The sequence below is a fragment of the Protomyctophum bolini genome (assembly GCF_963924005.1).
Source record: "Protomyctophum bolini genome assembly, chromosome: 12".
In the NCBI taxonomy this organism is placed as follows: Eukaryota; Metazoa; Chordata; class Actinopteri; order Myctophiformes; family Myctophidae; genus Protomyctophum; species Protomyctophum bolini.
Window position 1 is genome coordinate 38,086,603 of NC_137873.1, and position 12,680 is coordinate 38,099,282.

Genomic DNA, 12,680 nt, shown 5'->3' on the forward strand with positions numbered 1-12,680 from the left:
CGCACGGAGAAACCCCCGGAGGTGGGTTTGTATTGTAAGTATCCTTCATTCTTGGCATTTAATAGTTACTTTTAGGATTTAGGATATTGGTCTCCTTTTTGAAGCTACGCGTTGAGGAAGGCCATCAATGGACGAGAGCAGGACCTTGGCCTCACCATAACACCAAGGAGGTCGAGGCGACACCCAACAGTAGTCCTGACAGACTTGGACTACGCGGACGACATCAGCCTGCTCTCTGACCACGTGGAACAAGCGCAGGAGCTCCTGACCAGAGTGGAGTCAGAATGTGCCAAGGTTGGCCTCCGGCTGAATGCCAAGAAAACTCAAGTTATCACTTATAACATCCCATCAGAGCATCCACCTCTAACAACAACAGAAGGCACTGCTTTGAAGGAAGTCAATGACTTCAAGTACCTGGGCTCATGGGTCAACTCCACCGAACAAGACCTGAAAGTGAGGAAGGCCCTTGCATGGAGGGCCCTAAACGGCATGGCCAGCGTATGGAACTCCAACCTCCCCCGTCAAACCAGACTAAGCTTCTTCTACGCAACGGTAGAGTCCGTTCTCCTATATGGCAGTGAATGCTGGACCTTGAAGCCAACCCTGCAGAAGTCTCTCGATGGTTGCTACACCAGAATGTTGCGGGCAGTACTCAACATCAATAAGAGCACACATGTTACAAACACAACTCTGTATGATGGAATGCCAAGGGTGACCCAGAAAATAGCAGCCAGGAGAATGAGACTAGCAGGACACTGCCAAAGACACCAAGAGCTGCCAGCCAGTAAACTAGTGCTGTGGGAACCAACACACGGGCACCGGTCACGAGGACGTCCAACGCTAACATACGTGGATGTACTCAAGAACGACGCAGGAGCACAAAGTACCAACGAACTGGCCAGATGTATGGAGAACCGGGATGACTGGAAACGACGATGGAGGGCTCGTCTGAGGACGACCTAGAGAGAGAGAGGCATAAATGTAATCCTTAATTCATATGCTGAATGTAGCCGATCTACAAACTCACAACACATTGCATAGCAACATGTTATGACAAATTGTACACTTGAACAGTGGCGTGTATATTGTAAATCAGGCTTACATTTCCTCCCTGCAGGTTACTCTCCATGACTCAGGAACATGGCAGAGTTGAGCCAATCTCAGGCACACTGGATTACAGCAAATACCCTCTGGGTACTCTGCTCCGGCTGATCCCCTACCATGTTAGTGTTCTGTTCTGTTCTGTTCTGTTCTGTTCTGTTCTGTTCTGTTCTGTTCTGGGTTCTCTGCTCCGGCTGATCCCCTACCATGTTAGTACTGTAATCAATGTTCTGTTCTGGGTTCTGTTCTGTTCTGCACGGCTTTCTGGTTCCACTGAAAAATATCTGGTTTATTTTTCCCATATAGATTTATAAGATATCACACCTGTGTGTGATGTGAGGGGCGCTCTTATCATCATACCATCATCATACATCATCTCATTCTGGCCAATCACAATTTGCATCCTCACTTTTCCTTCTTCACTTTTATTTTACTTCATGTTTGTGTTTCACAAACCCGGAAAGCTGTGCATAGGAGGGGCTAGCACCCCATAGGAGGGTCTAGCGCCCTTTTAAGCCTAGAATGAATCCATCCAGGATCCTGGTGATTCATACTGTCCATGTCTAACAGAAACAAACTTTTCAGTATTACCCGTATTGCTTCCAACAAGATCAATGGACTCCCTACAGCAGTGGTTCCCAAACCTTTTCACGTCAAGGACCCCCAAATTGACACTAATTAGCCAGCAGACCCCCATTTGAAAACATATGCCAGGAACCCTCATGAGAGAAGATTTTTAAGGCTCTAGCAGTGATTCTCAACCCGTTTAATTTCAAGGACCCCCAGTTTGACATGCATATTAGTCTACGGACCCCCATTTAATGGCATTTCTATCTCTGGAACCCAAATTTATAATTGTAAAATCAAAGTTAATTTAACTCTGAGAGTATACAAATGGAACCAAATGGACCCGTTAGGGTCCATTTGGTGACTGACTGTAACTGTCTCTGTTAATAATAATAATAATAATAAAGCTGAGACTAACTGTCTCTGTTGGTCTCTGCAGTCGTGTGCTACGGCGATGATGCATCCAGTGTACCACATCCACTGCTCGGGACGTTCGATGGGGAAGTGGACGCCCACGCGTGGTTGGTGAAGGATGGGACGTTCGATGGGGAAGTGGACGCCCACGCGTGGTTGGTGAAGGATGGGACGGACGACGGAACGCGTGATTGTGGAAACGTAACCCTCCGACAAGATCCACATGTTCCTCCATGCGTTGCTATAAGTCGTCAACAGAAATTAATTTTGATTACACTTATTATAAAATCAATAAGAGAGTCTTCGTCTTCACTTACTTACACTGTGTGTGTGTGTGTGTGTGTGTGTGTGTGTGTGTGTGTGTGTGTGTGTGTGTGTGTGTGTGAGAGTCAGTCAGTCACACCTCTCACTCTTTATTCTCCTTTACACACACACACACACCTCCTGAGGAGCACTCTTTGTGTGCAAACATTTTCGTACTGACTTAAAATTGTCATTGTGTTGTTGTGGTCAATAGATCAAGTGAAACGACAGAGAGTTAAAGAACCATCAGTTTATCTTCCTGTTCTGCCAGCCTATTGTAGCTTCTCTCTTCATCCTTGGCCCAAACAATGGCGATGGTTTCTTTTACTTAATGTTCCTTATATCGACAGATCCTTGAGGGGTTTCCAGGTCGTCCCCAGCTAAGTGATGGAGTTGGTAACCAAATGGACCCTTATTGATCTTTAACTCTTGAGTGTGTAAAATTTAACCGAATGGACCCTTACGGGTCGATTTTGTTTCATTTTACACACTCAAGTCAAGAGTTACATTATTGTTAAACATCTGCATTACTTAATTTACAAGAAGTCTACACAATTACATAAAGTAAAATCATAATTGTTATTTTGATCAACATTTGCCTGTTATCTCTCCTATGGTACCAACATCAATACAGCTTGGAATTGTGGACAAAGTCGTATCCAATGACAGCAAAATATTCTGAGTTTTGGGTCTGAGAAATGTTATCAAATGGTGGTCCGTACGTGGCTCAAATGGCGAATAAATAATGGAGCTTGATATGAAAAACAGTAGCTGGGACATGGAAGGTTTTCTCTGTTTAACTCGCACAAACGGTAGGTTCACAATAAAGATGCCACTACCAACACTGTATCACCAGCAATAGAAATACAGTTTTATACTATACGTTGACTTGATGTAAATTCAGGCAATTTGACAGAATTTTTGCATGTATTCATTATATTTATTAATTAACCAAGTATATATATTAGTAATAAAAGACTCTTCAAAAATATGCACTCGTGTCTAAATACTCATTATTGGCTTAATTGTGAAAGTAATAAAACATGGCAAGTTCTTTGAAAATAAGTCGGAACTTTTTGGCTGACTGGATAAGAAATTGTCGGACCCCTTTGAGTACTGAACCACACGACATGCATCTTGGGAAATGACGTTTTACCCAATGCGATGTTTTCATTGGCTTAAATGTAACCTATGACTTGTCACGTGGTTTAAAAACTTCAGGGGATGGCGCGGAATCTGTCACATATGTCAATAGTTTGTTTTCCAGTTTTTAATTCGTTTTGTTAACGTCCTTCTGTCGATATAAGGAACATTAAGTAAGTCGTTGTATATAGCTGGTGTTCTGTACCTTTTCCTCACGTTTAATGCAGTCATTTGTTAAGTATTGTACTCTCTGTGTCGGCGTGCATGCATTTATAGATATTCTGTTTGGTAACGTGTCCATACTCCATAATAATGGCATAAAGGTTGTTGGTGTTGTTGGAGATGGTAACGTTATTCTTTGTCCTGTTTCAGCTATGAGTGTTTTGGAGGTGAAGTTCGTGGGTGATGCGGACGTTTTTGAACACATCGTAGACAAACAGGATGGAGGTATGATGACGAATAGTGTTGTTATTCAATCATCAATGTCTCTCGATCGATCGATGCTGCTGAAAAATAAATCTACATATTCGGCAGTAGCCATGGTTCACATGACGTACTTATATTATGACAGTCATGTTTCAGGGCTAATTTTGTTCCTATCTCTATACTATACACGTCATCCCTTTTTTCTAACCGTGAATAATACGACAATTTACTGAGTAAATTGAAAATTATTACTTATATAAACAAGTCTTTAGTGCTTTTTCTGGTTTTATCCACTTAGCAGATTTTGTATAGTTCACCTGTACTTATCTTGAACTAAAAAACATTGCTAGGATGCAACTGGGACGTATCCTCAGTGAAGTATCCATCCCAAGGTCCTCTGGGTTTCGGGTCTTCGGGTCTTCCAACATCATACCCCTCACTCGGGTGACCCAGCCGGGGTCATCAAGTCCAGACTTACGTCCCAGTAGCTACCCTCGGTCAGTCCCTTAGGGAAAAAAACCAGGGACACACAATCATCCGCTGCTCCAGAACTACTCTGCCGGTACTGGGCGTGCCATCCGGTGCGTGGAGGGACTAGGCACTGTGGGTTGACTCCTGGCCGGGCACTTCCTACGTCTCACCAGGAGTATGACCAGGACCTCTGCGTTGCACCAGACACTTCCTTGAACTGTACAAAGTCGACAAACTGTAACCATGTTTCAATGAATCAATATTTAGTTGGGACTTCCCCAACTCAAGGACCGGGGTCATAAGTTGCCCCACTTTTTTTTCTTCTTCTCCATCTTAATGCCTGTCTGTCTGTCCTATTTTGTGTGTTTCCATGAAGGTGGGCGTCACCGTGGCAGCAGTGACTCCATTCAGAAGATCGTGAAGTTAAAGATAAAGCTCCCTGCCGGCCGAAAAGCCAGAGAGGAGGACGACGAAGATGAGGCTGAAGTGCTCAGCGAACAGAACTATGTCCAGGCATTGGGAACAGACAACACAGAAGGTTATTGGAATTGTTATTTATTCAAGTGTGTGTGTGACATGTGTGTAAAAAATAAGATACCGTAATTGTAGATCGGCTATTTTCAGCATGCAACAAAGTGTAAAATCAGGCATTGTGATGCCATCAAGGCCCACTACTAAATCAACTGTGGATTGAGTTGACTAAAATCTTATGGTATTTAGTCGACATCTAAAAGTAACTAAACATTTCAGATGACTAAAATATGACTAAAACTAAATGACTTTTTTATTCAATTAAACAATTCTGTAAAAAATAATCCACTGATTCACTGTAGTGAATGAAGAGAAGTTGTCTGTGTGATACAGTTATAGGCCAATATTGGAATGTCAAGGACCCCCAAATTAATTGACACTAATTAGCCTGCGGACCCCCATTTGAAGATTTTTACGGCTGTATCAGAGATTCTCAACCCGTTTAATTTCAAGGACCCCCAGTTTGACATGCATTAGTCTACGGACCCCCACTTAATGTCATTTATATCTCAGGGACCCCCAATTCATATTGTGAAATCAATGTGTTTTTAGTTTTTTTTTTTTAAATATGTTTTATCCGAACTACACTTCCTCTGCCAATCTGGGGGGGCAGCGGACTGACCTCATGTTTCCTTCTATGCATGAGGAGTCCAAGCTGCTTCTTTTCACCTGACAAGTAAAATCAATGTTAAGTTAACGCTGAGAGTGTACAAATCGAACCAAATGGACCCGAAATTGATCCATTTGTAGTTGTACACTCTCAGAGTTACAGACCCATAAGGGTCCATTTGGTTCCAAACTATCATTTATCTGGGGACCCCCTGGAACTCCCTCACGGCCTGGGAGTTGAACCACTGCTATACCAGGAATAATGCTTCTGTTCCTGGCCCTGCAGAAGGTGATGATGCCTGGAGCGTGTCTGGGGGAGTGGCAGGAGCCTCCGTCTTCACCTTCCAGAAGATCAAGCGCTCCCACGCCATGTCAACGACGGGTGAGAACCGCCACGTCGTTCCCCGCAAAACTCTACGCTTTGTCTGTCAGAGCTGCTCATTGTTTAACACTTTTATCTGGTATTGGCTTGCTTTTTTGTTTTGGTATAGTCATGGTAACATGCTTTTTTTTCATCTTCTTGCTCGTATAGCAAATGAGTTGGCACGGACCCCTGGGAAAAGTGTGACCTTCAGTACGAGTTCTGAACCAGAACCCTCCACTCCTGTCCGTCTGGGCCGCAGTGAGTCCAGACACGCATTGTCTAACTTTATTTTGGTATCTATTGTATTTAACGCATTTACACCTGAGGACGATTCTACAAAATTCGATTCTTCTAAATCCTGACAGTTTTATGAAAAAAACCTATGTTTCTATGTCTGTCGTTCTCAGACATTTTCATGTCAAGGACCCCAAAAAGATTTACGTAATTGGCCTCCGACCCCCATCTGAAAATATGTTGTTCCAGGAACCCCCCAGAAGCAAAGATTTGAGATGAAAACGTTTGCTGTGAAAGAATATATATTCCAAATTACACACATTTTCACGATAGCAGATCTAAAATACCAGATCTACAAGCTCGTAGTGCCGCACTATGAGCTTGTAGATCTGTTATTTTTAAATAGCTAAAGCATAACAGAATGCTTAAAACACCAAATAGGGTTCCCACCCTAAATCACGCTTTGTTTTTGCTCCCGATCCGATTCCGAGTATCAGGCAGCCAATACACATTTTTATTTATATTTTTATAGAACACTTATGCCATATCACAATAGTACAATATCCCAAATCACAGACAATATCCAGTCTAATATCATGATATGGATATAATATTGATGCTAGGGGATGTCCCGGTCATGTTTTTTTTCCTGCTCCGGATCCGATTCCGATCGTTTGAAAAGGACATGATCGGCCCTGATTTCCACCAACAACAATCACATCGTATTGTATGTCTACTTCCAACCATATGCATTTCACTCTCCCTCTCTCTCTCTCCCTCTCTAGAGCAGTCAAGTGAAAACAGGACACCACAGAAGGTCAGTGTTATTCATTTATTTATTCTATCAGTCAATCAGGCTTTGCCTGTAAGCTGTGCTGTAGTCTACTGCATGTTCTCTGTGTAACGTCTGCTCTCTATTTACCTGACAGGGCAAGAAGGTGCAGTTTGTCTCCACAACACCCCACAGACTCAGGAAGAGGATAACGGGTAAGTTACAACGTTGTCATGCATTGTCGTCGTCGTCCCCCACCGCCATCTAAGAATTTAAGAATTCATGCTTTAAAACACTATAGTCGACTACTAGTTAACATTTAGCCAATCAGATTCGACTATAAAAAATCTTAGTCGGGGACGGCCATAGTTCAGGTTAATGTCACATTGTGACACTTCACATCTCTGTTTGTGACACACATTCTATACGGTCTTGAACCATTTTGTACCACTTTCCCGACAATGTTGTTGACCGAGTCGACTCTTCCACATAAAAGTGCAATTGTACACGGTGTCTGAACTTACTATGTGTGCTGTGTAGTGTACCTTCACTGAGCTGCCAAGTCAAATCCCCATGCATTGATTTCAGCATAGGAATAAATTGTTTTGCGATTATGATGAATAGGCCTATACAGTATGTATGACTGAATTGTATATGGTATTATCTGCTTGATGTTTGCAGCACCCAGCCTGGGGTCGGACAGCGACAGTGAACTGTCACCATCAGATTCAGGCGAGGACGACGAGGAAGAGGAGGAGAAGGAGAAGGAGAAGGAGAAGGGAGGGAAGGAAGTAAAGGACAAGGAAAACATAAAGCAACTCAAAACACCCAGTAAATCCCAGTCCTCTGCAGCCCTGTACAAGACCTGGCTTCAAAGTGGGGCATAAATTATAAAATTAGGACGTTCCCCTGACTCGTCATGACTGATTGGGTACACCTGTGGTTAGGGTATTTAAGCAGACAGAATGCCAGAATTTTCTTCCTGTTGGTGAGACAAGAGGAAGCAAGCAGACACAAAGGACAAGACATAACCCTGACAAGACAAGAAGCAGAAACAAACCAAGCACACAGAAGCAAACAGAAGCAGTAACCCTAACCCTAATCCCAGGAGTTTTTCATCAAAATGGCTGTGAGTTTTCACTGAGTTAGCCAAAAGCTAATTTACATCTGTAGTCCCCTCTTAAAATGGTAGTAAACTAAACATACAAAGACACATACAGTACAATACAGATCAAAGAAAGACAGAGTGTATGGTGTGCCAGCTCGGGGCAGCAAGTGGACCATTTAGTGACCTTTTAGTGCTTTTTGTTAATTGTTAATTAGAGTGACATGATTCCCCTCAAGGCTTTTTTTTTTACTGGGGGAGGGGAATCGTTTGAAAATGTGGGTTAGGGTTGTGCGACACATATTGGTTGAGAAAATCATTGGTTTTGATAGGAAATTGGGCAACCAATGCCATTCATTTTTCACCCAATTTCTGAAAATGCTTATTGGGTGAAAAAAATCATTGGATTTCCAATAAATTTTTCGCACAATATCTGAAACTGACCCTAACTGGGGGTACAATGGGGGTGAGGGGTGGTACTTGGGGGGGGGGGGGGGGGCACTGTCTGGGGAGGCACTGGGGGGGGACACTGTGGGGGCACTGTCTGGGGAAGCACTGGGGGCCAGTTGGGGGCACTTGGGGGATCACAGTGGTGACGACCTCGCCAGTACCTTTACTAATCGCAATTAACTTTTGTTTTAGGAAAAAAGGAAGAGAACACCCGTCAAAAAAAAAGACTGCCCCATTTGCCACGGGACCGTCTTTTTAAAATCCCACCTGACGAAAGGCCACGGCCTAAAGGACGAGGAGAGAAGACTCATCCAGGACTACGTCCATGGAAGGTAAAGTCGACTCCAGGAGCATCATTGTTAAATGAAAATAAGCAGACACTTTCTACACTAACGTGGCTTACCTTGTCTTCGTTTGTTAGGAATCATCCCGGGGACAAACATGTTTGTCCAATTTGTGACCAGCAAAACGTGTCCAGATTGGACAAACACTTGGAGAACAATCATGGTATCACCGTAAGTTAATGTTTTTTTGCTTACTACTTAACAAAGATTTATATTCAGATCACTTTGGCAAGATGTTCGCCCCCTTGGCTTCTTACGGTCCCCATGACATGTTTAAGTCAAATCCTGCCAGGGAACACATATTGGGTCAATAAATAATTTAAATTGATAGGTACTTGACTGACCCTATAACCAGTGATTGATAAGGCTGTACTTTTCAACAGGGACAAAACAGGACGGTCCTCTTCACTGGGGCAAAGAGGGTTATTTGCCTCCAGAAGCTGAGGGAGCTGAGGGCCACAGGCTACCCCATGAAGACGTGGCTGGACCAGCCCAGAGATGCTGGTAGGTTCATGACCATTACAATTATAATAATACTTGTGTGTTGTGTTTGTAGTGGTATTGGTTGCCCAATTTCCTATCAAATCCACCCTAACCCTAAAACCCAATAAAATGCCCTAAACCCTAACATAGGTTAATAATGTGTGTTTCAGAAGATCCTGCTGGTCCAGCCCGGCCTCCACCACCACAGGCCCCCCAGATTCCTGCCACACCCCCACCACCACATGTCCCTGGCAGCCCACCACCACAGGCCCCCCAGATTCCTGCCACACCCCCACCACCACAGGTACCTGAACCCTGCCGCCTCTGTTTGGCCAGCGTGGCAGAGCGTGACAGGCTCAACGTGGAGAACACGCAGCTGCGGGCGGACCTCCAGAGGTATAGGGACTGGAGGGTGGCAACAACAAATAGGGACTGGAGGGTGGCAACAACGAAGGGTGTTGTTGCCACCTCCCAGAAGGTGCACAAAGGCCGCACGGAGAAACCCCCGGAGGAGGGTTTGTATTGTAAGTATCCTTCATTCTTGGCATTTAATAGTTACTTTTAGGATTTAGGATATTGGTCTCCTTTTGATAGGAGAAATCAGTTGAATCTTGTATCTTGTAGCGCGCAAGTACTAGTTTCGCCCAGGACAATATTCGATGCGTATGTACCGTCCAAGCAAATGACGTAATGACTACTTGTGCCTGATAAGGCAGTGGTGCCAGATTACATACATGTATACATAGGATCATTACCTTTAATCCTCCCGACACTAAAACATATCGTCATTACGTCACCATCGAAAACCAATTACACTCTGGCATTGGGTCCTTTAATCCACATCTTTATTACGTCATTATTGAGAGCTAGTTATACCAGTTACCCTGACGTCATATGCTGGGACGGTGCATACGCATCAAAAGTGCTGGGACGGTGCATACGCATCAAAAGTGGCGCAAAGTAACCACTGTACACCGCTCATCAACTTACAAATCACATATACATATACACAGAGGCATTTAGTATTAATATCACTATAGTCCAAGATTAAGTACATTTAAAGCAATTGACGATTTAAAATGAATAATTAAATAATTATACTGTATACGTGATAACATATTTTATTTCAGTTTATATACCTTTTTTTTCATCGGATATCGATGATTTATGTTTCTTTGAGAAACTAAAAAGGGATCCAGAATAATTCTAAATCGATAAAACTATTTATTTTATAGATAGAAAAATAGCTAAACCTAATAATTCAACATTTCAAACGTTCCTTCACAGAGAAGCTGAGATTTGACAGTTTGTAGCGGTCGACAGTACTTGCGCGCTCTGCTTGCACACTAGTAGGCCATTTATGGCCTACTAGTGTGCAACACATACTTGTGTGCAACACAAGTATGCACTCGACAGAGTGCAGTTCTAGTTTTGTTTTGTTTTTAATGAGAATAAACTTTTGGAAATGAAAAATGTATTTACAGCTGAACTATCAAAGCTAAAGTTCAAACATTTAATGGTGTTGTCTCATTCTATATTTCCCCCTCCCCCTAGACTTCCTGCCCCTGTCTGTGTGTAAAGAGGAGGTTTCTCCTGAACATGAGGAGAGGAGCCCCAGTCTGGTCCAGGAGGAACCACAACCTCCACAGATTAAATATGAGCAGGAGGAGCTACCAGAGGAGGCTGTGATGTTACTAGCAGTGAAAAGTGAAGATGATGATGAAAACGGAGAGACAGAGGCTGTAGCCAGCACCTCAACTCAACACATGACAACACAAGCTGGTGTAGAGGACTGTGGGACATCACAGCCATCTAGTGGTGAACACATTAAAACACAAGCTGATGTAGAGGACTGTGGAACAGCACAACCAACCAGAGATGGGCAGCTCCTCTCTCCACACTGTTCTGAATCTGATATCACTGAAGACAGTGATGACTGGTAGGAAAGCTGGGGTATTATTTGGCTATACAGATGTTTGTTTTTTATGTGGACTATTGTGTGGACTATGTTCAAAGGGCCATTTGAGGTTTTTGTGGTATGGTACACCATGTAGTGAGTGAGGGTGCACATTTAAAAAGAGTAAAAGAAAAGGATGGTGCCAGGAATGTCATTGGGCGTAACATCATAACATGCATATGCACCTGAGCTCCAGGTGACCGGAATCCTATGTAACGTCATTGTCCTTGCTGAACACTCTGTAAATGTTGTCTTACATTTTACCTTTCGTGTCTGACTCATGCCTAAACTGCCTAATAAAGGTATTTGTTGCTTCCTCTTGCCTCTCATGTAAAGCATCTTTGGTTACTCAAAGTGTGAGATATTGTTGCGAACATAGGTCGCATTTACTATGAAAACCTGCGTCTCCCATCCCGCCGGCCTTCCGTTAGTCACCCACGCCTCCACTCCATACTGTATATGGGCGAATTACGTTGCGTCGATTATCGACATGTTATGTTAATTTGGCATGGATATCACAGATGCATGTTTGGTCCAACGTACTTAACATTCACACCCTACCAAAACCCAACCCCAAACCTGGCCTCACAGGAAGTCGTGAGTTAGTTTTAACCTGCCACGCACGTCAGGAGCCACGGGTGAGTATTAACCCGGCAACGGGTTAGTTGTAACCGGCAGTGCATGTCGGGAGTTGTCGGACTAATGCTTGTCGGACTGATAGTATGTCTCACAAATGTATGCACCCCAGATATCACAATCACATATTGCACAATTTGTAGATGTTTTGCTTACAGTGTAAGCACCTGTCCACAGGAGACTTTACTAAAATATGTTGACACTATATTCTACATCAAGATCACACAAAAGAACAAGCATATAGACAATGATTCAGGTAACCAGAAAATATACGTTCATTCGTTCAAGTTTTATTTATTCTCTAAATTAAACTGAGTAATTAAACTCATTTTCAGTGTCGTCGGGTAATACAATATCATAGAAAAACACATGACAATACATCAGAAGATCAGGGAAAGAAAAAACAAAAGGCATACATGTGACATTCATCTAAAAACAGTTGCATATTGTGGGGGTCTGTATGCTCACCAAGGTTTTACTCAAGGGTACCAATGTGGTCAATTTTAATGTTGTTTGCAGGTCATTCCATTTATTAGGGCCACAGAAGCTAAAAGCAGATCTACCAAGTTCAGAGTTAACTTTTGGGACCTTGAATTTGGGGAAATTACTTGACCGGGTGTGGTAGGGTTCAGAGATCCTTTTCAGGAAAGCACATGCGGCTGCTCCTTCGCAAACCCCCCTCAGTGCTTTATTCTAGTGTATTTCTCGTTTTCTGTTGTTGTGAGGAAAGCCTTTTCTGCTGAAAATAGCCGATTGACAACCTTTGGGAT

At 43.1% G+C, this 12,680-nt stretch overlaps 1 protein-coding gene across 1 annotated transcript; it reads left to right on the forward strand.

Moving 5' to 3' along the window:
• Positions 1 to 3,603: 3,603 nt before the first annotated feature.
• Positions 3,604 to 11,589, forward strand: LOC308326265 (uncharacterized protein). The gene is made up of 13 exons (XM_080779072.1): positions 3,604 to 3,701; positions 3,901 to 3,975; positions 4,802 to 4,963; positions 5,852 to 5,947; positions 6,098 to 6,187; positions 6,949 to 6,980; positions 7,093 to 7,150; positions 7,617 to 7,726; positions 8,683 to 8,822; positions 8,912 to 9,005; positions 9,218 to 9,338; positions 9,488 to 9,841; positions 10,872 to 11,589. Exons 2-13 carry the CDS (start codon positions 3,903 to 3,905, stop codon positions 11,258 to 11,260), a joined length of 1,719 nt encoding a protein of 572 aa, XP_080635198.1. The 5' UTR covers positions 3,604 to 3,701; positions 3,901 to 3,902; the 3' UTR covers positions 11,261 to 11,589.
• The last annotated feature ends 1,091 nt before the right edge of the window (positions 11,590 to 12,680 follow it).

Bases quoted from the DNA above. Each gene is read 5' to 3' on its own strand.
- LOC308326265 (XM_080779072.1), top strand. From the start codon at position 3,903: ATGAGTGTTTTGGAGGTGAAGTTCGTGGGTGATGCGGACGTTTTTGAA. The intron at 6,981-7,092 runs GTCAGTGTTATT...TTTACCTGACAG, and splicing joins AAAACAGGACACCACAGAAG to GGCAAGAAGGTGCAGTTTGT. The intron at 7,151-7,616 runs GTAAGTTACAAC...TGATGTTTGCAG, and splicing joins ACTCAGGAAGAGGATAACGG to CACCCAGCCTGGGGTCGGAC.